The sequence below is a fragment of the Cydia strobilella genome, chromosome 21, assembly GCF_947568885.1.
Source record: "Cydia strobilella chromosome 21, ilCydStro3.1, whole genome shotgun sequence".
NCBI classification, from domain to species: Eukaryota; Metazoa; Arthropoda; class Insecta; order Lepidoptera; family Tortricidae; genus Cydia; species Cydia strobilella.
This window is the reverse complement of record NC_086061.1, coordinates 7,943,423-7,970,046: the sequence shown is the minus strand read 5'-3', so window position 1 is coordinate 7,970,046 and position 26,624 is coordinate 7,943,423. Positions and strand designations below refer to the sequence as shown.

The window sequence follows — 26,624 nt, the reverse complement described above, 5'->3', positions numbered from 1 at the left end:
GCGCCCAAACGGACTAAAAATAGATTCGTCCTACGGCTTTGTTGACTTTAAAATAACTTCTACGCAAAACGGTCATACGTCAAAACAAGTTTAGTACAGTCATCATCAAATGTGACGTTTTCAACCAAAAGGTACCACATTATCGGTTTTCGATAAGGTTGATTTCAAATTGAAGGAAATAGCGCCTTATTGACAACCGACAATAAGTAACCTTTTGATTGAGAATGGCACAAATATTGACGTTGCTAGTGTGGGGTCAGTGGTAACGATCAATAATTTTATTGTTATAATTGTATAATTTTTAATGATGTTATGACGTGTTTATTCTATTGATATAATTGTATAGTAGCAAGTGTAATTGGTATACTGTAACCGTTCTTGTGGTATGAATAAATAATAATAATAAAAGCGACAACAACAAAAAATCTTAATTAACACGTTCACTGCCAGCGCGAGCTACGCGCTACTAGCGTAGCCAAGAACATAGGTAAAACCGTATGTAGCGAAGAGCGTCTACGAACAGATAACCCGCCTAGCGGGTCGCTAGCAGACATTTTAAGGAAGAGCGGTAACTAACGTACAAATTGAACACTTACATTAAAATACTTTCCATATAAAATTAAATATTATCAAATCATTTGTGTATATACTGTAGATGATTTGAGTAATTTTGCTGCTGCACAATTCTGTAAATAAGGCCATTTTGAACTTACTTTTGTGATACTTACAGACTTAATAATATAAATAAAATTAATATATACATATTTAAGACTTAAGTATTCAACATTGTTACTTGTTACAATTGACTTGTAAAATGTTTTATGTGACTAACCCTGGTTGTTGCAAGTGTTCCTTAGGTATCTGCAGTAAATAAGGCCCATCGTTTTTATTTATTTTTATTTTTCTTATGTTTAATATGAACTTGCAGTTTTGTCTACGAACCTAGTGGACAGTGGATGCAAAATTTGAACCCATTCACACCTGTTTTGGAAGTTAGCACCCTTAATAACCGGGCTTTATTCGGTGCAGGTACCTTACTCCTCCTTTCCTTTAATCGATTAATAACAATAACAGAACAAAGTGACAGTTTGTGTCTGGCACGGTAATTTAATATACAGTCCAGTATCAGTAAAACATGAGCCGTATATGTAAGGCCAAAAGGCCGACCATTAAGATCGGAACGATAATATTGTAGGTATTATACTTTCAATTTTATTACCATCCCTAAAAGCCTGATACGACATGGCCAGAAATAGCCCCTTTTATAGTCCATAGTGTAATGATGTAACACAATGTTGTGTTACATTGTTGTTTTTAGTTAAAATATCTGGGAGACCGAGCTTTGTTCCGAAAACATATAAAAACTCAAAAATGTGCGTTTTCCCAGAGATAAGACGTAGCTAGATCGATTTTTCGCCCCCAAAACCCCCATCATCGAAATCCTTAGAGCCGTTTCTGAGATCCCCGAAATATATTATACAAGAATTGTTCGTTGAAAAGGTATTAGCACAATTACATTTTGACTAGATTCACTTTGGATACTATTACTTTTGATCCAACTTCATAATGGTCATTTCAAGTGGACGATTTTCCATTTGTACCTAATTACAGTAAACCGAGTTAGGTAGTTATGATTTAGGCGTTGATGAACATGACATGAACTCTTAAGCGAGGTTTAGACTAGCAAGAACTTGCATGTAATATCATTACATTGCGGTATCTGATCAAACTTTTAAATGCAGTTTACCTCAGTAGTCGGCAATGAAACGTAAATTGGTTCTTGCTAGTCTAAACCTCGCTTTAAAGGCGTCGTAAGAAGTTGTGGCCGTGGCGCCAAGAACGTACCATCACGCTCCGCCATTGTTGAGCCATTTAGGGTCCTAGCTAAATTGGTCGTATAATATTTACGCAGTGGAATGTCCAATTTAGCTAGAACCCTAAATGGCGTAACAATCACGTAGCGTGACTGTACTATGGCGTACGTTGTCAAAGTGGCGTACGTTTTGATTAGGGCTAAGATAGTCGGTTTTTCATCATCATATGTCATCATGCATGTCATGTTCTAACAGGTAACAGTGATAAAAATACGATCATGATATCGCCGCAGTACGGTTTACATTTAGCTAGCTTATGCTAGGGATATTGGCGTGTGCATGACTTTTTGGTTTTTGGGTTTGGGTTGGGTTGGGTTCGGATGGCATTCAAGAACTTATTTTGCTTTGCATCGACTTAAACAGAACAAAGTGGGCGAGTGTCAGTACAAACGGCATATTATAATAGAATCTGACGTTAATAACGACATTTCACACTTTGTTTTTGAAAATTCCATGCAGAGTTGGCTTGGTCGGAATTTAATATGTTTTTTTGGGTTTTGCATTAGAAATATTACGCCTGGCTATATTATTTGGCGTTCTAAAGGGGCTTGAAAACGGGCAATATTTTTACTGCAATATGTGGCCGACAACTATTGGTGTCTTTCTCTAACATGTGAGTAAGAGAGGGATACCAATAGTTGCCGGCCACATATTGCAGTGAAAATATGGCCCGTTTAGAAGCCCCTTTAAAGAGACTAAATGCACAAGATACAAAAGTTTTGAAAATAAGGTGGCAAATTATGGCCAAATAAAACATCATTTAGTCAGCGCGAGATGACGTCAGTTCAATTAAAAGGGAGTCATCATTTAGGTTTACTACGGAATGGTTTTATGATTCTAGCAGTCCATGTTTTATATCTATGTTTATGTCCTAACAGAGATGTAGTCGTTATATGAAATATGTTTTAGGGTTCCGTACCCAAAGGTTAAAAACGGGACCCTATTACTAAGACTCCGCTGTCTGTCTGTCTGTCTGTCTGTCTGTCCGTCTGTCACCAGGCTGTATCTCATGAACCGTGATAGCTAGACAGTTAAAATTTTCACAGATGATGTATTTCTGTTGCCGCTATAACAACAAATACTAAAAACGGAATAAAATAAATATTTAAGTGGGGCTCCCATACAACAAACGTGATTTTTTTGCCGTTTTTTGCGTAATGGTACGAAACTCTTAGTGCGCGAGTCCGACTCGCACTTGCCCGATTTTTTTTAATAAAGCAATGAATGATCTAGATTAGCGTACAGACTATTCCTAGGTATACCTAGGACTATAGTCTGTCCGCTTTTCTAAGATCAAGTGCGCCATAGTAAATCTATAAAGAGTAGAAGACTTGACCATCACGTATTTCGTGTAAATTCCATGGTAGCTGTTTATTATATTACTCTTGTTATAGTCGTCATCCAAATGTCAACTATAAGTAGGCCAAGTAAGAATAAAGGGTGCCTTTCAGTAGTAAATCATCACGTCGCCGATCACCCGTCATAGAAAACGAAGTGTCGGAAACCTCGGCCCGGACCCGGACTGTTCTAGCATGAGTCATCCTTAATTTCCTCATTTTACGTCTACAACTCTTGTCACTTTCAGGTGCCTTCCTCATTCCGTTCCTCATCATGCTGGTGCTGGAAGGCATCCCCCTCTTCCTCATCGAGATGGCCATCGGGCAGAAGATGCGTCTCGGCTCCCTGGGGGTGTGGAACACCATCCACCCCTGGCTGGGCGGGATCGGTATCTCCTCCTGTATAGTCACGCTGTTCGTGGCGCTTTACTACAACGTCATTATCACTTGGGTGTTCTTCTACCTGTTCAACAGTGTTAGGGTGAGTTTTTCTGAACTTACATAATATTTTAAGGTAAACGTTCTAGTACTTGATATGCTAACGCCCAATAGTTGACACACTGTTATAGTCTTTACTAGCTTTTGCCCGCGACTTCATCTGCGTGGACTTAGTAACAGCAGCTAAAGTAAGTATAGCGCCTGGATAAATTGTCATAGCAATTATTCAACAAACCTATGCACACTTAGTGGCGGAAATTAAAAGGATGTTTAGGATAGTTTGGATGGATTTCAGAATGAAAACAAAAAAGTACGAAACAGAGACCCTCTTCGAACATTTTCTACTTCAGAGAAACTAAAGAAGGTGACCTTTCTTTTGCGGAAATAATTAAACTGCATGGGCATAAGGAATGTATTTAAACGAGAGATGTATCTAAATATCAAGATAGAGCAGAAAATGTGTTTCAGCTCAAAGCAGTAAATATATTTACTGCTTTGTCCTAAGATCATCCATATTGTTTCAGATCAACCTCCCCTGGGCCACCTGTCCCTCCGACAACAGCAGCGCCCAGATCGAGTGCAACAAGGCTTCAGCCACCGCCTACTTCTGGTACCGATCAGCCCTGGACGCGTCTCCAAGCATCGAGGAGCCAGGCGCGCCGAAATGGTGGATCGTACTGTGTCTGCTGCTGGCCTGGATTGTCGTGTTCTTTATTGTGATGAAGGGGATACAGAGCAGCGGGAAGGTTAGGAACTGTGTCCCGTTGCCCCATACAAACTATTGTCCCAACTCATATCGCTGCCGTTCTCAACATGATTTTTCTAGAGTCGGACCAATCATGAGTTGAGAATGGTATTTTGCAATGACAAGTGTGGCAATGCCATCATTAATGTCGAATTTCTATAAAATGTGCCCCATATTTTTCAGAAGTTATTTAGGTAAGTTGTGCGTGTGATTTTTATGCTTACATACCTACTAAACTTGATTGTATAGGCTTTTTACTGTCATAATAGTAGATTATTAACCAAGGTTGGATGTGATTCACTGCACCCGAGATATTTTAGCGCTGCAATGAGGAGAGAGTCAGTCAGTGAGTTTTGAGAAACCTGAGTTTTTACACTTGACTACATAGGTAAATATGGATAAGATCGTCCATAAATGTTGATGATTGATGTTATTGACTTCATTAAAGACGCGATCCAATTTTTATTGTAACTAGGTGGTGTACTTCACGTCGCTGTTCCCGTACGTGGTGCTGACCATATTCTTCATCAGAGGGATCACGCTGCCGGGGTCTGCCGACGGCATCGTGCACATGTATAGCCCTAAGGTACAACTTTACATTTTACTTTATGTCGATGTCGAAGCTAGAGCGTAGAATTAACTGGCAACTACCTGACTCAAGGGCAGTTCAAGATAGCATTAATTCTCTTGTCGGTGGATTATCTTCCAACTTTTCTTCACTTGCGTTAGCTCCTCGACCAGCATTTTTTTCTTTCAATGTCTCTACTTCTCTTACGTTCTATTCTTATATTCATATCCTCTCCACCAAAATAGTTTGTTGATTTTAATACCCAATATTTTCTTCTTTGTTCTTTTTATTCGTCTTTATCATTTCTTCTATTTTGGCGATAAGATTATCCCCAAATATTTATTTATTTACAACAATATTTATCATTTTTCTTCTCAGCTGGAGATGCTCCTCGAGCCCACCGTGTGGCTGGACGCGGCCACGCAAGTGTTCTACTCCTTTGGTCTCGCGTTCGGGTCTCTGATCGCTTTCGGCTCCTACAACCCGCCCGACAACAACTGCGTGCGCGACGTGCTGCTCGTGTCCGTCTGCAATGCCCTTACCGCTATATACGCGTCCGTCGTTATATTTAGTATACTTGGGTTCAAGGCGTATACTATGGCGGAGAGGTGCATTGCTAGGTGAGTAAACACTAAGCACTGCTTACATTATATACAAAATTGGTCCAATATCAGGAAGATTGGGTAGGAAATTGCCCAATCGGAATTATAAGGAATACATAGTGTGACATAGATCACATAGACATCGGCCGAAATAGAAACTGCTAGCATCGAGCTAGTGTGTTATCGGGTTAATATTGAGTTAGCGATCGCTCTGTAGCGATTAGACCGCCTTACCTCTGTCTTCATGTATGTGTCTCTCTGTAAATGTTATTTTGAGGTTGTGCAATAAAGAGGATTTGTGTTGTATTGTAATGTTACTAAATGTCGCGGTTGCTTTCTCGTTCATATCACACCGGACTAGCAACTCCCTACTTAGTGTAGGTACTTAATTCTAACATTTTTGTGTTTTTTCAGCTCCATTGAGATCTTGGCACACAACAACGTCCCCGGATTCTACCCTAACACCACCTTCGATTACTACAGAGAGCATTACCCCGATCTGGTGAAGGAGAACATCACGAGCCGACTCAATTTGTCGGATTGCAGCATGAGCAAGCAGCTTAATGAGGTATGTAACAATTAAATTGTCAATCAGATTAGTCAATTGAAATTCGGTTGCTCTAAACCGTCTGTCTCCGTTAAAACGTTCATTGTTGTATTATGGGCAACTGCATAGTTCTCTGCTGAGTGGTTTTGACAGTACATCGATTTAGTTTGGTGTAACTGGCCCAAATTAACTACAATCCGATCGGTCGTTTGATACCAAACGTTTAAACTTATTGTCATTTAGATCAATAGCCTCAATTGGCCAATTAGCATCCACTGCACCCAATTCGATTGGCACAAACGGATCAAGCGATGTGTGGTGATTAATCCACCAGGAGATTAATCCAGTGTTAAATTGTGCTGGTCCCCATGGTAACTCCAGATTTAATCGGTTAACCCGGGTTAGTGTAAAAGTGCTAGTGGCGCTTAAGGTCCTTCTGCTTCTTGTACTTTATAACGAAATAATTGTATTTTTTCTGAAGTAGATTCCTTTCTCTATTCCTCCAGGCGGCCGAAGGTACAGGCCTAGCTTTCATCGTGTTCACCCAAGCCATCGTAGAACTGCCCTTCGCTCCGTTCTGGTCCATCATCTTCTTCTTGATGCTGCTGTCCCTGGGCCTGGGCAGCCAGATCGGCATCATGGAGGGCATGCTCTGCACCATATTTGATATTGAGTTCTTTAAGAGGATCAGCAAGCCGATTATCACTGGTAAGTAAGTCTCTATTAAAATATAGTTAAGGTTACGGTTTAAAAAGTCTCTGACTACTTAGTACCAATCTACCAGAATGTGTTCAAAATTAAGATAAGTATGTAATCTTCGTTAAAAAAATGTGTAAAAGGGAGGCGATTGAAACGCTGTGACTGCTAGAAAAACCGGGGTTATGTTCCGAAGAATTTTTATTTTGTCAAATTTACGTGATAATTAGGTAGGTACTTTACCTATGTAAAATGTTGGGGTTGGTTCGATTTCTCATGGTTACAAGTGTAATTCATTATTTTTTTTAGGGTTCCGTAGCCAAAGGGTAAAAACGGGACCCTATTACTAAGACCCCGCTGTCCGGCTGTCTGTTTGTCTGTCACCAGGCTGTATCTCATGAACCGTGATAGCTAGACAGTTGAAATTTTCACAGATGATGTATTTCTGTTGCCGCTATAACGACAAATACTAAAAAGTACGGAACCCTTAGGCGACTCGTACTTTGCCGGTTTTTTCACACTAGTTCTTAATATTTAGCAAATAAGTAGGTAGTTCTTTATCACGCTTTTTACTACACAAAAATCTCTCATTTTCTCAGGTATCTTATGTATTTTCTGCTTCATAACTGGGCTGATCTTCACGACTGGCGCGGGCGAGTACTGGCTCAAGATGTTTGACTCGTTCGCCGGCACCATCGGCCTGGTGGTGGTCGCGCTTTTGGAGATGGTCTCTGTCATTTACATCTATGGCCATGAGAAGTAAGTCCACACTTCTCTTATATTCTCTTTGATTTGATTAGAACTCTACTTTTCTTTTTCTTTCCATCCATTCCGCTATCTGTTTTCTGATATTAAAACTTTACGTGCGTATGTCGAAAATTTTAAGGGCAATATGTACATACATTTGCGAATTTCCTACTTTTCGCACTTGAATCGTAATAAACTAACTTACGTCTCTTATAGAAATCCCTATTTGTAAAGAAAAATTATCTATTGCCTGTTTTACTTTTACTTAGTGTGCTTGAATCTACAGTAATGCACAAGTTGCGAAGTTTCTATTCCAATCTTTTCATCAGCGTTGACTTGACCGAAAGTGTCTCGCCATTAGTCTGTACTTCTCACTGCTGCGCATAGGCATCTTATAGTACACGAGAGTTTCATGTGTCCGTCGGTCTTAGCTCTAAGCACTCTAAGGTCACCCTGACCTTGATCGGGGCGCAAATGGCGCAATACAAATTGGTTGCCAACTACTTAATATTACATTGCCGACCGTACCGTACCGTAGTAAAGCCATATATGATCATTATCAAGAGGCACAGAATAAATAATAGTACTAGGTGCAGAAGATTCACTCTCTAATAAAACGCGTCTATTACGACAGATATCCCCCATGATGCCCCAAATAAATAAAATAAATAAATAAATATGACCGTAAGGTGACGCAAGCGCGAACAGGCGTCCGTTCCGTAGCGGTGCGCGGCAATTACTATGGCTAGACCCCAGAATTAGGGGCGGCCGCATGTACTTGTAGCGGCGCGACGAAATCGCGGAGTGAGTCACGCCTGCAAGAGGGCGCTGTTATTCTCATGAACAGGGTGACAGTTCAGTATAGTATGAAAAAATTAGTTCCAGTGAAATTCCGCAACATGGTGCTTGATCATATATTCCTGGTCAGGCTTTAAGTATATTTAATTTTTAATTATCTCCAGGTTCTCAAACGACATCTACGAGATGACGGGCTATCGCCCCGGGCTCTACTGGCAGCTCACGTGGCGCTACATCGGGCCCTGCGTCGTCTCTTGCATCCTAGTGTCATCAATCATTTCTATGATCTATTCGCCTCCCACTTACGGGGCTTGGAATGCTGACGAGGTATGTGATTTACAATGCAAAAAGTATTACTTTACATATTGGGATACCCAACCCAACCCTTCACCTCGGACCCGAGAAGATTTAATTCCCTCCTAAATTGTAGGAGGGAATTAAATCTTCTCGGGTCCGAGGTGTAGGGTTGGAACCGGCGTAGTTTTTATCGCGTATATATATATATATATATATCTTTACTTGAATATAATTGTATAGCTAGGCTTATGAACCGATTTTGCATGTACAACTAGCCTTAAAGTTTATATTCTATGGGTTCATTATTTTTAGTATGTGGGTATTTTTGCACTTTGTAGTTTTTCCTCAGTCACCCGTTGACCACGAATGCTGTAAAGGGTTCGAAACATCGGGATGTATTATAAATTCAATATAAGCGATATAATCCGTTTTAATAGTTTTATTTTATTACTTTTTAGTTTTATTTTATAGATGTTAGTTTTCTAATACCACATATTGTAAATCGGAAAATAAAGTTCATAGGGATGATGACACATGTTGAATTTTATAACAAAATCTAGTAACATAGGTAGCAAATGAGCAAATTATCACAATAATGTAGATATTAAAATAATATATGGAAATAATACAAAAATACAGGACTTGAAAGTTTCAAAATTCGATTCCTTACATTTTATCCAAAACAATATTGTACAGCAACTATATACCTATACATAAACGCAATATTTCCCCGACAAAAACGCAATTTTCTTATTTTGTCCATACATTCAAAATGGGCTCTCAGTGAACTTGACGTCACGTTCACTTATCGTTTTGTTGGAAGCGTTTCGCGAGTGAAGTACGACTGTCGGGCTTTGACTATCATTTCTGACTTTTGTATTGCTTTAATGCAATGGGTCCCATAAAGACATTTGATCCTCAAAATAAACCTGATCGATTGATACCATTAATAAAAAATTGTCATCTAGCCTATACCTATTGTCCATTAAAGAATAATCAAACATACTTGTGATTGTGACCCAGGGCCGCGTGGTGAAGACTCCATACCCTGACTGGGTGCTCCTCATCGCCCTCTGCATGATCCTGGCCGGCATCCTGCCCATCCCTGTGGTGCTGTTGCTGCGCCGCTTCCAATGCCTCGCTTTCGACGTGGACATCCACCAGGGCAGCATCAGGAGAATCGAGACCACCGTGTCGACTAAGGAGATGATGAGTGATCAGGATGTGAGTATTTGGAGCTGTGGCTTCATGTGCGTCTTTATTATTATTTAAACTTTTTCAGTCTGTGCACTAACTAAACTATAGCATATATTCTTACATAAATAGCACATTTGATAACTTGTTTTATTGTATATCCTTTGTCAATTCTTGTGTCAATATTAATGCCCTCACGCTAGTTACATTAACAAAATTGTGTTGTTTCGTTGTTGCTACTGTAAATATCAAAATTATGTTAAGAAATCAGTTTCTAAACTGTTTCAATGTAAACAGTTCGGAAGCTTCACTTGCCAGCAATTCATTTTGTGGTTAAAGAAGAGACGCTTTCCAGATAGATTTTGGTACACTGACCCGTCTGTTGCTATCTCTATTGCACGCCCATAATTATATTGCTGTCAAACTCGCACAGAAACAATTAATCCGGCATGATGGGCGGAACAGCAATATAATTATGAGCTTGCAATAGAAATAGCAACAGGCAGGTCAATGTACTAAAATCTATCTGGAAAGCGTCTCTGCTTTAGATATTGTGTTGTATGAATATGTCTACTTCGTTCGCCAAAAATTACATCTCAGATTTTGGCGATTTTTAATCAATGAGAAGAGTTGGTGAGATTTGGCTCAACACCCTCCCCGTAAAATCTCAAATCATTGACTATTACAGACTTGTCACTTTTGATTTTAGTTTTCAACCTCATTTTACCCGCTCCCCCCTCTCCTAGACGTAAAATCTGATTACCACATTGCCCTTACCCCCAAAATAAAACATCTTAAGTGAATAATAGACGCCCCTTATCAAAGTAAACTTGCGAGAACGTTTCCCATAATAAAACGGAGAGGCGTTCTCGAGAAAGACAACTAAAATAAACATTCAACACAAATGTTTCGGTAAAAGAGTGTTGCTGGCGTATGTGTGCTAGTCTGCTAGTGTGTGTGTGTGTGTTAGGTGTTGTCACCGGAGTCCGCGCCGCCGGCGCCCGCGCAGCTTGTTGCTGAGGCCGCTACAAGATTCACCATCGGGGACTATGACGTAAGTACCATGACTTTATGTGGCCGTATAACCTTTTAAAATACATAATCATTTTTAGTCTTTTGATGGAAAGCAAAAGAAGCAAGTAGAAATTAATGTTTAATAAAATAAATTTGAACCGATTATTTGAAGGGAATTTAATTTGTTTTTTTTTTTTAATACTACGTCGGTGGCAAACAAGCATACGGCCCGCCCGATGTTAAGCAGTCTCCGTAGCCTATGTACGCCTGTAACTCCAGAGGAGTTACATGCGCGTTGCTGACCCTAACACTCCTCTCCCTCGTTGAGCTCTGGCAACCTTACTCACCGGCAGGAACACAAAACTATTAGTAGGGTCTAGTGTTATTTGGCTGCGGTTTTCTGTAAGGTGGAGGTACCTCCCCAGTTGGGCTCTGCTCTAGATCTGGAATGACATCCGCTGTCCTGTGGGGTTGGGGTTGAAGCTACCTTAACCTTTTGTACGCGTTACGTCATAAACAAAAACATTACCTATAATTACACGCCAACGTAAACCTTATCCCCCTTATTCATAAACGTCTACTAAAGTTGACAAGCCGTTAATAACCGTTTAAATAAATAAATATTATAGGACATTCTTACACAGATTGACGAAGTCCCACGGTAAGCCCAAGGAGACTAGTGTTATGGGTACTCAGACAACGATATATATAGAAAACACCCATAACTCAGGAACAAGTATCTGTGCTCATCACACAAATAAATGCCCTTACCGGGATTCGAACCCGGGACCATTGTCTTCACAGGCAGAGTCACTACCAACTAGACCAGACCGGTCGTCGTTTGTCCCTTTCCATCATACCAATACGTCGGAAAGGGACAAAGGATTATTAGCGGCTTGTCAACTTTAGTAGACGTTTATGAATAAGGGGGTATATGTGTAATGTAACGTTACTTTGACAGAAGAGTTAAACGACAGTTAAACAGTTAAACTTTAACGTTACTTACGTTGGGTATGGCAGAAGAGGCATCAGAGCCAAGTGAATGCAGTGGAAATGAGAGCGTTGAGAAGTGTGTGTGGTGTGAGATTACAAGATAGAATTAGGAACAGTGTGATAAGGGAAAAGTGTGGACTGAGCGAAGATGTAGTGACAAAAATTGAGAAAGGTATGTTGAGATGGTTTGGATACGTGGAAAGAATGAGTGAAAGAAGGCTAACAAAGAGAGTGTATAAGGGAGAGGTAGAAACGGGAGTTGGAAGGGGCAGACCTCGGCGGACTTTCTCTGATCAGATCGGGGAAATCCTGAAGAAAGGCCAGGTCAAGAGCACCCTAAACCGGTGAGCGTGTATGAGGAATGTTATGAAAGTGAAGGAAGCGAAAGAGGTATGTCAGGATCGTAGCAAGTGGAAATCCGTGGTCTCTGCCTACCCCTCCGGGAAATAGGCGTGATTATATGTATGTATGTACTTTGACAGCGTACGCCATAACACGTATAGGTGCTCATGGCGCTGTGGAAGCGACTAGATACGACGCGTTTACGTGTTCTTGGCGTTCAAAAGGTTAAGCGCGATGTATTACTTAGAATTTTTATACCTATATCTTTAAAATCTGTGGTTACCTAGCAGTACAATTAATTCCTCAGAGCTTGTGTACAGAATAAAGGATGACTAACGCTAGGGGCCAGGGCCGGGCCGAAACTTCCGGCGCTTCGTTTTCTATGGAAACGCCCTGCCCGAGTCTGTGTCCGAGGATAGGAGTGGAACGCCCCGCCCGAGTCTGTGTTTCCGCATGAGTACAATCTGGGGCTCTTCAAGGCAAGAGTTAATAGGTATCTCATAGGTAAGCGTGCTCCACCGTAGACCGCATCATCACTTACCATCAGGTGGGATCGTGGTCAAACGCCTGCCTATTCATCATTAAAAAAAACACGTGATCACCTATCGTAGAAAATACATGTCGGACACCTCGGCCCGGGCCCGGCCCGGTCTAGCGTGAGTCATCCTTAAATGATTTGTATATGCTAGTGTGTATGTTTAATCCAACAACAGGGTGTGGACAGCGACGACCAGCGCCCCAGCAAGCGGGTGCTCACCAGCATCGCTCGTGCTAGGCCGAAAAAATAAATGTGTGTTTGTATGCTAGTGTAAGGCTTGTGAGCTTGCTTCCATTTTTATATCGTGAAACCTTCCATATTGACTTGGAGGTAAAATTACTTTAAAATAATTAAGAATCATATCAATCATGTCCTTATATTATGCATCTTTCAGGGCGAAATTGGATGGTTTCACGTTTTTGTTTACTACATTTTTACTATAATTTGGCCCAGGACTGCCTCATTTTAAACTAACCGGTCAATTCGAACAACTAGATACGAGAACAATACGAGATCTAATAGATACGTTATAGTTTAGTTCTCAACTAGTTATCTTTTGCAGTTCAATTCGAGAAACCAATTGTCATTTCACGTTACAATTATTGTGACGTTTTGGGATATCCATTAGAGTTTAAGTAATATCTTAAGCAAATCTTAAAGAGATCGTTCAAGAGGACATTCGAAATCGCGGAAATGTCAAATTTGACATGACTTTCTTAAATATCTCGTTATCGTTTCTGTTTCATATCTAGTGGATATCTAGTTGATATCTAGATCATTGTTCGAATTGGCCCGATAGACAGAGAGAATCATGCTGTCTTTGTAATACGCTAGTAACTACTAGCACCCAAAAGAAAGGGATGAGTATAATTTTCCTGGTTCTTACTTACAAGTTGTTTGCCAACTATATGTTGGATTTATTTATGAATTAGTGTTTTTTTTAATTGCATGTCAAGTCTTAAATGTGGCTTTTACCCATTAACAAAATCATGTACTCACTGAATGCGATATTTATTTGACATTACTCGCATTACATCTCACCATTAATATTAGCTATTACGAGTCAAATGCACTGCAAACTGCAAGTCATATCAGATCACCCAAAACAGTAGGCTTAGCACAGGAACGCAGCGACAGTATCTCGCCCGCGAGTCTACCTGTCCCTCTCTAATTAATACAGTTAGAAAAAGACGGGTAGTCTATCTCACGCGTGATACTGTTGCAGCGCTCGTGTGCTAAGCCCACACCATTTAGCCCATTCAGCGCTTATCACGACACGTCGTTTTGCTTCTACGAAGCATTCCCGCTACCAACCGCTACATACCGGAAAACCCATGTTATTACGACATAGGGCTACGACCGTAGCTCAGCGGTGAATGTGTTAAATAAAACCAAATGTTTACATTTCGAATGCCGCTCCATGCTACCAACACGTCACTGAATCCTACGTCTACGAATAGCTTACGCTACGTAACGAGGCTACGGCCTACGGCGTAGCAAACGTAGTAGTTATGAAAGTCAGGCCAATTCCAATAATATAATGTGATACCGATCTAACATGGATCTGACATCATTCCAATATGAGATGGTTCCAATCTCCTTTGGAGGACCTGCTGAATTGCGCATTATGTCAACCTTCAACCAAAATCGTCGCTTTTCATACCGACAGATCAATATCATATTGGATTGAGATCTAATAACTAAAACTCGAATCCTAGAACGTTACTTTCAGACTGACAGATCAATATCATATTGGATTGAGATCTAATAACTAAAACTCGAATCCTAGAACGTCACTTTCAGACTGACAGATCAATATCATATTGGATTGAGATCTAATAACTAAAACTCGAATCCTAGAACGTCACTTTCAGACTGACAGATCAATATCATATTGGATTGAGATCTAATAACTAAAACTCGAATCCTAGAACGTTACTTTCAGACTGACAGATCAATATCATATTGGATTGAGATCTAATAACTAAAACTCGAATCCTAGAACGTCACTTTCAGACTGACAGATCAATATCATATTGGATTGAGATCTAATAACTAAAACTCGAATCCTAGAACGTTACTTTCAGACTGACAGATCAATATCATATTGGATTGAGATCTAATAACTAAAACTCGAATCCTAGAACGTCACTTTCAGACTGACAGATCAATATCATATTGGATTGAGATCTAATAACTAAAACTCGAATCCTAAAACGTCACTTTCACACTGACTGATCAGTATCATAATGGGATGAGATCTAATAACTAAAACTCGAATCCTAAAATGTCACTCACACTGACAGATCAATATCATATTGGATTGAGATCTAATAACTAAAACTCTAATCCTAAAACGTCACTTTCACTCTGACAGATCAGTATCATAATGGGATGAGATCTAATAACTAAAACTCGAATCCTAAAACGCCACTTTCACACTGAAAGATCAGTATCATAATGGGATGAGATTTAATAATTAAAACTCGTATTGGCCAGTATACCTATACTTGAGCCCGATTCATATACAATCTGTTATGGCTTAGAAGTGGTTTTGACATGACCACAACACTATCGTCAAGGTCGTATCAAAACCATAACAAATCTGAATCACGCTCCTTGTTGTGTAATTAGGTAGCGCTACGCTCGTAACCAATCCCAGCGTTTTCCCGCTTTGTAGAGGAAAGCTACTACGAACAGAGAACCCGCAGAGCGGGTTCCCGACACTCAATGTGTTATCTCATTTTTACAGATTATTTACACATTATACATGAGGTTTACACGTTATTAGTATAGTAGAGAAATTTTTTTTTTTAGGTTCCATGTTTATATTATGTATATTACAGAAACGCATGAAATTGATTGCATGTATTATTAACATGAGGCCATTTCGAATTTAAATACATTTCGATTTCAAATTGATGTAAAGTGTGGGAACATTGCCAGTTTAGAACAGCCAATGTGGAAGCACTATAATTTTGTTAATTATTCGCCCGTGTGTTGGGCCAATGCGAGTAATAACAAAAACAAAATGACACAGTTTTGATATCGGAATGTACGTTCGAATTAGTCTCAATTTGTGTGATTATATATTGGTTAACTAGGGTTCCGTACCCAAAGGGTAAAAACGCGGGACCCTATTACTAAGAGTCCACTGTCCGTCCGTGATAGCTAGACAGTTGAAATTTTAACAGATGATGTATTTCTGTTGCCGCTCTAACAACTAAAACTAAAAAGTACGGAACCCCCGGTAAGCAAGTCCTACTCGCACTTGTTTTTAAATTTTGCGATTTTGGATTTGACAAAAAAATCTGAATCCTCATCAAAACCTTAAAAATCTCAACTTGATTTGTGAATAGGGGTGAGATGCATCGTAAACAACCCAGGTTTGGAAAAACACCCGTCATTTTGAAAACATGACCATAATTTAGTAGCCGTTTATGGTCGAAAATGTTCGTCCGCAGTCTAGGGACGTCATTGGGCATAATTAATCGTTGACATTGGTATACTCTCGTACGAAAGTACCTATCTGTTGTACGGAACACGGTTATGTTTCCAAAATGGCATGACAAAGAGTTGTGGTTTTTGAAGTTAGAATGCGGCTTTTGTATTCCCGTCACATTATGCCTTGATCACACGTACCGAGGGCAGGGAACTCTCTCGCCACCGTACTCGGTACGTGTGATCAAGGCCTTAGATCTTAAAAGCATGACAACAAAACACTCCCTAAAAACATTGTAAAATCCACCTTACAACTTAAACAATAAAGTCAAGTCCCTTTTCAGTCCTCAGACGAAGCCATCGACGACCACTATTCGTCCAGCAGCGACGAAGAAGTACTCAACGCGGGCCGACTCGCCATGCGACCGGTTTTCAAGATGGACGTCGTCGAGCCGCTGGGAGTTTGAAAATCGAATTCGATTAATTTGATCTATCCCAGGTAGCATTTATACGTCATTATGACTTTGCTGACGTCACTGCTACCTGGGATGGGCTCTATAAACCTCGCCAAAATCGCAACCTTTTGATACATTGTGGTTTTTGATCGATTGATACAATTTGTTGACTTCGGCTTTCGGCAACGTATCAAGATTCGCATGCAATTGGTGACGCCTGTAGAGTCAATTACTTTCTAAGAAGTTTGGTTATTTTGTAATGCGTACCACCAAATTAAATAATAAGTTTAATTAATTATTAATTAATTAATTTGCGTTGCAAATTGACAGGTTGCTAAAAAAATGTTTATTTGGTTACAGAATATCACAGTTCATGAAAAGCTATGATGCTCATAACTTGATTTGGTATCCCACTAGCATTTGGGGGATTAACACTTTCACCGCTGAGCTACAGTCGCAGCCAATAACATGGGTTTCCCGGTATGTAGCGATAATGCTTCGTAGAGGCAAAACGACAACGTGTCGTGACTAGCGCTGAATGGGTTAACATCATTCCGGTTAAGTATTTAAGTTGTTTATTTCTGATTTAAATAACATAATCTCGTAATTATGCATAGTAAGCGACGACCAGGCCTGTCAATTTTAATATTTGAAGTTGAGTTTACATTTTCATAAATCAATTGATATTTCGACGTTATTTTACGATATTTTTATGTTAGTTGTAAGAGTAAGTCAAGCCACAGACGGATCAATAATACTCGCACAATATGCTCCGTATCTTAAATCTCAAAAAATTAAGAGTGATACGAATCTAGCCGCCGGCAAACAATCGGAGCCACGGTCTCATTTTAAAAATACATGCTTTACACATTCACTGCCAACGTTTTCGTAGCGCTACGCTCGTAGCCGATCCCAGCGTTGTCCCGCTTTTTAGTTTAGAGGAAAGCGATTACAAACTGAAAACCCGCCGAATGTGTTCTCGGCACTCAATGTTTAAATTACGTCCTTAAACTTGCCATACACATATAAGTAACATATATCTATGACATATATATGAGTATGATATTTGATACTAGTTTTCGTTGCTAAAAATTGTTATACAAAGAAAATAGGGAGTGGAAGTTTTACATAGAAAAACATATCTTTCATTTCAGTACACTATTACTAGATATATATATAAAAGATTCATGTCAAATTACATGTTATTACAGAATATCGTATTAAAATGAGAGCAAACCCGGTCAATTCTAATAACGTGATAATTACTAGATGCGAGAACAATACGTGATCTAATAGATACGTTATAGTTTAGTTCTCAACTAGTTATCTTTTGCAGTTCGATTCGAGACACTAATTGTCATTTCGCTATAATTATTGTGACGTTTTGGATATCCATTAGATATCCATTGGATGTCTAAGTAATATTTTAAGCAAATCTTAAAGAGATCGTTCAAGCGGACATTCGGAATCGCGGAAATGTCAAATTTGACATGACTTTCTTAAATATCTCGTTATCGTTTCTGTTTCATATCTAGTGGATATCTAGATCATTGTTCGAATTGGCCCGTTTCTATTGAATGGCGATGGCTTAGTTCGTGTGGCTATTAACCTCAAGAAATTGTGGTAAAATTATTAGATAATGTGCGCGTATCAAATTGATCGTCTGTTAGGCTGTAAAGCCTAGTTCGGACTACGTTGGTAATTTAGTCAAATGGCGAGTATTTCGGTTACTAAAATCGTCCAACTGACCAAACATCGTTCGCACTGCAGACTGCAGAATTTAGTCGAGTATATTTTAGTTACTAAACGTATCTGAACACCAAAAATTTAGTCAAGTAGATTAGTAAGAGTGGTGGGGGGAGGCTCACTCGCCAGAAAAAATAAAATAAAATGGATCCACTCGACTAATCTACTGGACTAAATTTTTGGTGTTCGGACACGTAATACTCGCTACTCGACTAAATTACTAAGGTAGTCCGAACTAGGCTTAAGTGTTCGCAACGCGAAGAATCTCAGTGAATATGCCAATGGTTCTAAACTAAGTCGTTGATAATTAGAGAATTGTTAAATTGATGTGCACACAGGGTTGGCATAGAGGATTTTGAAAATGGAGCCTGTTCTAAACTAAGGTGTATTCGAATTTTTAAAATGCACTGTAATTTTTGATGATATGCGAGTAATATCATATCAAGTTGGCATTTTAAGAAACTGAATAGGCCTCATTCATATTTATGAATTGCAGTCAATAGCTGATCACTTTGCAATATAAACTACAAAAGCATTTTAAAGGCCGGGGCAACCAAAGACTAACAAAAATGAATTGATTGGCAAGCTATTTTTGGGCAACCTGTATAGTGTAGATATTTTTGGCAACTGTATTTTATGCGTCTAAATTAAGAATAAAAATACTAATATAATCATGCACTAAATCCATCAGACAAGGATTCGAAAATGTAAAAATTATAATAAAGGGCACGAAGTTAATATTTATAAAGCTAATGAGATTTATAGTTGCATTACCTAATTCATAAGAACTGATTTTTGACATAAATAAATTATAACATTTAAAACCTACGCGGTTTGAACTCATATTAAACGTCGTAAATAAAGGTCGGTAAATAAAGGCAACAAAATAAATTCGCGATAGACCCGATTAAAAATGTGGTTTAATAAATAAACTAACCCATAAATATAAAGCTAAAACCTACTGCTTAGCTGACAGCTGTGAAGCTATCGTATTAAGTTCAAGTTCATTATTTATGAATATATTATAAAGGTCAATTTATAACAGTCAAAAATCAGCTCCATCTTTCATCATCATTTTGAGACCGGCTGAATTTTAAATTCGATTTACATCATATTATTTAAAAAAATACTCGATAAAATAGTAAGGATATCAACCTCTGTGTGCACCTAGCCTTGTTAGGTCTATTAGGCTCTAAACTTAATACTTAGCGTTAACTTAGCGGCATACCGCACTGACTTAGATCAGTTCATTTAACAATATAGGTACATCACTTTCGGACAAAAGTCGCTGGCAATATAGTAGTTTTTTTCTCATTCTTGTAAAATTATTAAGGTACATATTATAGATACCTAGTATTTCATAAAGTATTTTTAAAGACACAACGTTGGAAATATCAAATATCCAGTTCAAGTTTCACTCAAGGTGGTGTTTACATATTTTTTGGAAATTAAGAAAAACCTAATTCTACACTACTTCATGTATTTTCTTTTATGTCCCAGATCTAAAGCTGCAGGCAACCCGGTATAGTTTTTTTTTCACAAATACATGTTAATAAAAATTGTATTTGGAAGTAATAATCTAATTCTTAAGGATCGTTGCATATGTATTTAAAATCGACATGTTTAAACATATTAATAACATGTCGCTCACGTATTTTAAGTCGAAAACGCTCGACATGTTTCACTCCGTACCGAGGAGGTCATCAGGAGCTTGCGTCGACGGTGACGGACCGGCGCATACATGTTTAAAGAAATATAGCTACTATTATTGCCAGCGAACATTTGTTTGTTATACATGATTAATTGATTATAATATATCGAAACAAGACAGGAATAGTACGTTACCTTCGCATTTTAGTCTAGGTATCCTAGGTTAAGGAAGCCATGCTAGTTCGTTAGTTTAGGTAGATTAGCGTAGAACGCACATGTTGTTCTGGGGAGGCAGGCTGGGCAGGAGATGTAGGAAAAGTTAGGAAAGTAAGGGTAAAATGTGATTTAAAAAAAACTATCAAAAAATATATGACTAGAGGCACAATGCCAAAAAAGAAAAATAAATTATAGTAAATTAATCATCGACTATTACTTACCGGTCATCCTGTATGAAAATAGATCATTCATTTAATTCTAAATATTTTGATTATCTCTAACTTAAATTATAAACAAATATTTTTATTCAAATGTTAAGTATTTAAACTCAGTGCTACATAAATTATAAAATTTACGACTCCATAGTAAATTGAGTAAGAGCGTGCGACTTGCAATCCGGAGGTCGCGGGTTTAAACCCCGGCTCGTACCAATGAGTTTTCGGAACTTATGTACGAAATATCATTTGATATCAGTCGCTTTTCGGTGAAGAAAAACACCGGGAAGGAACCGGACTAATCCCAAAAAGGCCTAGTTTACCCTCTGGGTTTAACGGTCAGATGGCAGTCGCTTTCGTAAATACTAGTGCCTATGCCAATTCTTGGGATTAGTTGCCAAGCGGACCCCAGGCTCCCATGAGCCGTGGCAAAAGCCAGGACAACGCGAGGAAGATGATGACAGTAAACTGAGTAAATTATTTTTGATGTTTTTAATGGTAACATCTGATATCATTAGCCAACCTAAGAACCTTAATTAAAAATCATTACACAAAATGTCAAATTTAATATCGTGTTCATTAAAAAGAAGCTCATTAGTATTAAAATCGATGTAATATTGCATGTTAGTATAGTTTGAGTCCAGTCTGCCCCTCCAGTTACGGAATGCCGTAAAAAATAAGAAAAAATCGTTTTAGCTATTCGGGTCTTCCTCTAAGGGGGACGTTCCAAAACAGGTGTTACCAGCTTAAATATATTTATTAAGTGACGCAACGTTCCAAAGATGTAAATAAGTTGAGATTCTAAACAAATTATTCAAATTTGAAGATATTTTAATGTTTATTAGCATATTTTTCATTTAAAATTTTGACATAAAATAGTACATATTTTTAAATTAAATTTTAGTACATACTGAATTTCAAGACCGTTGTAATTCTATTTTTATTCGAATTATTATGTAATTTAAGATGTGAGCACTTCAAAAATGTTACTTAAATGTTCTTAGTGTTATTTTTATCTTAAAATAATTATGGTTAAGTATTAAAGTCGAAAACAGTTACGAATCAATTAGTATTATATGTTTTTGATAGTTATTGACTAAAGGCGAGGCACGCACGACAAATTTCTTTCAATTATTGTTTATTATGTACCTTTAGAACATATTTTTCTGTTTATCTCTATATCTCTTTCAGTTAAAATAATGACGCTCTACAGATTGTATTGACTTTAACGTTTACACATATTATTTATGTGTGTGTATTATGATTATGTACTCGTATTTTTCAAATAAAATTCATTTAATAGTTATTTACGATACAAGTGCGGAAAAGAGGAAAGTCGAAACGAGCGGCGATAAATTAAAACACGACCGCAGGGTGTTTTAAATCGACACGAGTTGCGAATTACCTATTCGCACGTGTATCGTACAACGTTTTACAGTACATATGGCCCTTTAAACTTTCGAAATATGCACGAAAAGTGCTATTTGACGCACTAGTGCGAGAAAGTAGCACCATATGTACTGTAAATATCTTTTATCTAACAGGATACTTTCCTAACTATCAATGCGTGGTAACTACTATACCATACTATTAGCTTTAGAATTTCAAAATATTTACTTATGAGATACTTTTTAATTTAAAATAGTTTGCTCTTAAATGTGTTTTACATCCACAGCTATACCCCAATTTATTTGCCACCTGTATTATACAGGATGGGTTGTGCGCGCCTCGCCTCTCTCTTGTTCGAGTAGATAGCTTCGGGAACCTCCCGCTAGTTGTATTTAGTAACCGATGATATTAATATTGTAATTACATTTTGAAATGCAGAATAAATTATTGCCACCATGTATGCGTGTTTTATTGTATAGATCAGCCGAGAATCTGCCGTATTTATATAAAGCAACTTGTATACTCTATTGATGGCACCCCAGCAATGGTGGACACCTTCAACCTTATTTATACCAGGGGTAATTCTCATTCAAAAATAAATGCCAATAATAGGGGGTATTACTGCAATGTTCTGCCGCCAGAGTGCAGCATTTACCACCTATCGTAAACCGTAGAGTAACTTATACATACTGTGTTTTGACAAGTTTTCACAGACAATAAGACATTGATGCATCAAGGCGGTTTGTTTACAACGGGCCTAGCGGAAAACGCGAAAATCGAAATTTAGTTAGCTGTCTCTTCATCGCTCGAATATGCAAGAGTGATAGGTAAGAAAACGAAATTTCGATTTTCTTGTTTTGCGGTAGACCCTCGGATTGTGGTAGTGGCGCCCCCTACGCAGTTTCGCGTAATATTCTATATGTGGTAGTACTACTTTTCAGTGCCTGTCTTACCCTAACCTTGCGTAATATAGTGATATCCATAATTAGATAAAGTAAATTGACCTCTGCTGAAATAGTACATTACGATACAAGTGCGAAAAATAGGAAATAACCTATTCGCACATGTATCGTACAACGTTTTACAGTACATTTAAATTTTCGACATAGTTACATAATGCGCTAATTATCGCACTAGTGCGGTAAAGTGATGATGCGGTAAAGTACCACCGTATGTACTGTAATAGTACATTACGATACAAGTGCGTAATTTCGCAACGAGTGGCGATAAATAGAAACATGACCGAAGGGAGTATTTTAAATCAACACGAGTTTTACAGTACATAATGGCCCTTTAAATTTTGGACAATAGGCACGTATTGTGTACCTACTGTAAATAATGTTTTGTGATTAGCTTCAGATTTTGTAGAAATAAATACAAACGTCAATTTAAGTAGACTAATTCTGAACAGTTATAACATACCAGTGAATAAAAACACACATCTCCAAACAAAACTATTATATTCATAAATTAAATTCATCATATTATACATTAATTTTCATAAGATCGTTCGGACTGCTATAAGTCCTAATTTATCTAAGGTCTTACAAAGCTCTAGTCTTATAAGCATTTAATCCATTAACTGCAAATATCATATGCATATGCATTAACAAGCATATATGCTTTCCGTATTCTTCCGTCCAAAACAAAACAAAAGTATACTTTAACCGCCAAAGACGTGAAATGACGCGCGTGGCTTCAACTAAATATCACCCTTTGTGCGTTCTGACAAAGTTCACAATGGCGCGCCGCGCACCACGCACGATAGGCGTGGTGAGCGAGTTGTTACGTCCGGTCGGCAGACACTTTCGGCTGAGAGAGACAGGGAAATCTATATTTTATTTCCCTATCGCTCTTAACAACAAGATAGCCGATACCTACTGAGAGCTTTCTAAGACGACCAAGCTAAATAGTTTAAAGCCATTTTCTAGAGAGACTAAATAGAAAACTAAAAATGAAATAATAAAATATTAAACTAAATAAACCTTGTTTTAAACCATATTAAAATGACAATTCGATCGAATCAATTTGTCCAACCGATCTGTGATTTTATTACTAAATTGGTATAGTCAGCTGCAGAGATATAGTTGGTCCAGCAAATTTTGTCAGTAGAAAAAGGCGCAAAATTCAAATTTTCGATGGGACGATAACCCTTCGCGCCTACATTATTTAAATTTGCAGCCTTTTTCTACTGACAAAATTTGCTTGACCAACTATAGTTAACCCCTCTTGCATTAAATGGAGGGGCATGGGTTAAAAAACAACGTGATAATCACACTGATGCTCGGTGTGTGAGCAAGACAGCGCCATGCACGTATAGCAATGCCCCGCTCGCACACCGTAGTATGAAGACAAAGATCTTTCTTCAAATTTAAATTCATATAAGTCCAATACAAAATTTGGTACACCAATTAAATGTTAAATCTGAATAACAAAACTTCCGTGAGACACAGACATATTAAATATATTAATAACGGGTCACTCACGTGTTTTAAGTCGAAAACGCTCGACATGTTTCACTCCGTACCGAGGAGCGTCATCAGGAGCTTGCGTCGACGGTGACGGACCGGCGCAGACACGTGTAAAACACGTGAGTGACCCGTTATTAATATATTTAAATGTTAAATCACTGATTTTAAAACCTGTAAATCAAATATTGCACTAATATCTTAGTCTAAAAATTAATTTAAGTACATAACTAAAAAAATAATTAAACTATTAACATAAAGAAGTCATGAAAAGGAAGACTACCTACTTAAGTACTTATAACATGTATGTACATACTTTTATTTGAATGTATCAACAAAGAGAATTAAGAATACATAAGAGTGCTCACTCCATACATTGGTTTTGTTACCAAAAAGACTATTATTTTCCTAGTCTACATCTATCGTCAAGTAACGGAACTATCAGTACTGCTACTCGACACTAGATATCGCATGTATCGCGACTGACGAAAAGTGTATTGCTCAACAATTTATAACTACCTCAAACTTTAAATGCACTTTTCGTGGGGTATAGTCACACAAATCTCTGTTTTGACATTTTGCTAGGACGTCAGTTAGCCGCGACCACGACCAGTGAAACCTGTGTCGAAACGTCGGTAAATAAAGGTAACAAAAATAAATTTGCGATAGACCCGTTTGTAAATGTGATTTAATTTATAACTAATACCACAGAATATATTATTAGTACTAGGTACAGAAGATTCACTCTCTAACAAAACGCGTCTACTACGCGCAAGGCGGCGCAAGCGCGTGCACGCGTCCGTTCCGTAGCGGTGCACGGCCATTACTATGGCAAAACCCCAAAATTGGGGCGGCCGCAGGTACTTGTAGCGATGCGACGAAATCGCGGAGCGAGACATGCCTGCTAATATTATGAGCAGAAGGAGTTGATAATAGTTCTGGTTAATCCGGTTATAATATTAGCTGAAAGACTGTCGTTTGCCGCGACATCTATTGTCTAGTAGCAGTACTAAGAGTTCCGCTACTTGACGCTAGCTGTAGACTACGAAAGTATAGTTTGTTTTGGTAACAAAACTGATGTATGGAATGGAGTGAGCACTATGTCTTCTTAATTCTCTTTGGTATCAAAGATACATTGATTGAGTAAGATGCGTAAGATCTAATACAATTTCGTTCTTCATATTTGATAGGTAAACGAGATGGCGCTATACAGCTCCATACATTTTGCGGTAACTCTGATTGTCAAAAGTTGACGATTGACAATTCAGTGACCGTAAAACATATGGCGCAGTTTTTTTTCTTAGACACAAGGGGCACGTTTTTTTTCTTAGACTTTACCTCTCCATTACAATCAATTATCTTTGGTATGTATACTTTTTAATTAATTTTTACATACAAAGCTAGTAAGTATTAAGGTATCTGGTGCCGAATGCATTGTTTGTAACCAGCGACGGTTGTTGGCGTCATTGGCGTTCAAACTTTTTGCTTTTATAAATGATGCATATAAATAAATAAATAAAAATAAATCAATATTATAGAACAAGACAAATAGACATTCTTACACAAATTGACTAACGGGCGCATTCGAACGATGATCGAGATATCAACTAGATATCCACTAGATATGAAAAAGAAACGTAACGATAACGAGATATTTATGAAAGTCATGTCTAATTTGACATTTCCGAGATTCCGAATGTCCTCTTGAACGATCTCTTTAAGATTCGCTTAAGATATTACTTAGACATCCAATGGATATCTAATGGATATCCCAAAACGTCACAATAATTGTAGCGTGAAATGACAATTGGTTTCTCGAATCGAACTGCAAAAGATAACTAGTTGAGAACTAAACTATAACGTATCTATTAGATCTCGTATCTAGTAGTTATCACGTTGTTCGAATTGACCGGTGTCCTTGTGTTGTGGATACTCAAACAACGATACCTATATATGTATACTTATACAAATACTTAAATATGTACATAGAAAACATCCATGACTCAGCAACAAATATCTGTGCTCATCACACAAATAAATGCCCTTACTGGGATTCGAACCCAGGACCATCGGCTTCACAGGCAGGATCACTACCCACAAGGCTAGACCGGTCGTCAAACGGCATATGGCCGTACACAAAATGGTTCATCTAACTGGGCCACTATAAAAGCTCCTTGCCGAACAAATAAGGGATACCCATTACTAAACGGCCTCGCGTCACTCACTCGGTTGGCCATTCCCTGCTTCTCGGGTTTTGTAGTAATATACTATTAATCCCAAAAATTTGTTAAGGTTTTCATGAAGCACCTTATAT

The 26,624-nt window shown here is 38.3% G+C and overlaps 1 protein-coding gene across 2 annotated transcripts in view; it reads left to right on the top strand.

Moving 5' to 3' along the window:
- LOC134751103 (sodium-dependent neutral amino acid transporter B(0)AT3) overlaps positions 1 to 22,296 on the top strand; it is a 33,599-nt gene extending 11,303 nt beyond the window's left edge. The window contains exons 3-14 of one of the 2 annotated variants that reach the window (XM_063686450.1): positions 3,460 to 3,692; positions 4,174 to 4,395; positions 4,870 to 4,980; positions 5,341 to 5,582; positions 5,979 to 6,132; positions 6,618 to 6,819; positions 7,407 to 7,566; positions 8,517 to 8,679; positions 9,673 to 9,873; positions 10,814 to 10,897; positions 12,906 to 12,982; positions 16,516 to 16,653. In XM_063686450.1, coding sequence (XP_063542520.1) covers positions 3,460 to 3,692; positions 4,174 to 4,395; positions 4,870 to 4,980; positions 5,341 to 5,582; positions 5,979 to 6,132; positions 6,618 to 6,819; positions 7,407 to 7,566; positions 8,517 to 8,679; positions 9,673 to 9,873; positions 10,814 to 10,897; positions 12,906 to 12,980 — 1,847 coding nt within the window. In that variant the 3' untranslated portion in view covers positions 12,981 to 12,982; positions 16,516 to 16,653. Of the gene's footprint in view, positions 1 to 3,459; positions 3,693 to 4,173; positions 4,396 to 4,869; positions 4,981 to 5,340; positions 5,583 to 5,978; positions 6,133 to 6,617; positions 6,820 to 7,406; positions 7,567 to 8,516; positions 8,680 to 9,672; positions 9,874 to 10,813; positions 10,898 to 12,905; positions 12,983 to 16,515; positions 18,300 to 18,611 lie in introns of those variants that run through there. The other variant, XR_010128604.1, reaches the window with a different exon arrangement.
- Positions 22,297 to 26,624: the final 4,328 nt, after the last annotated feature.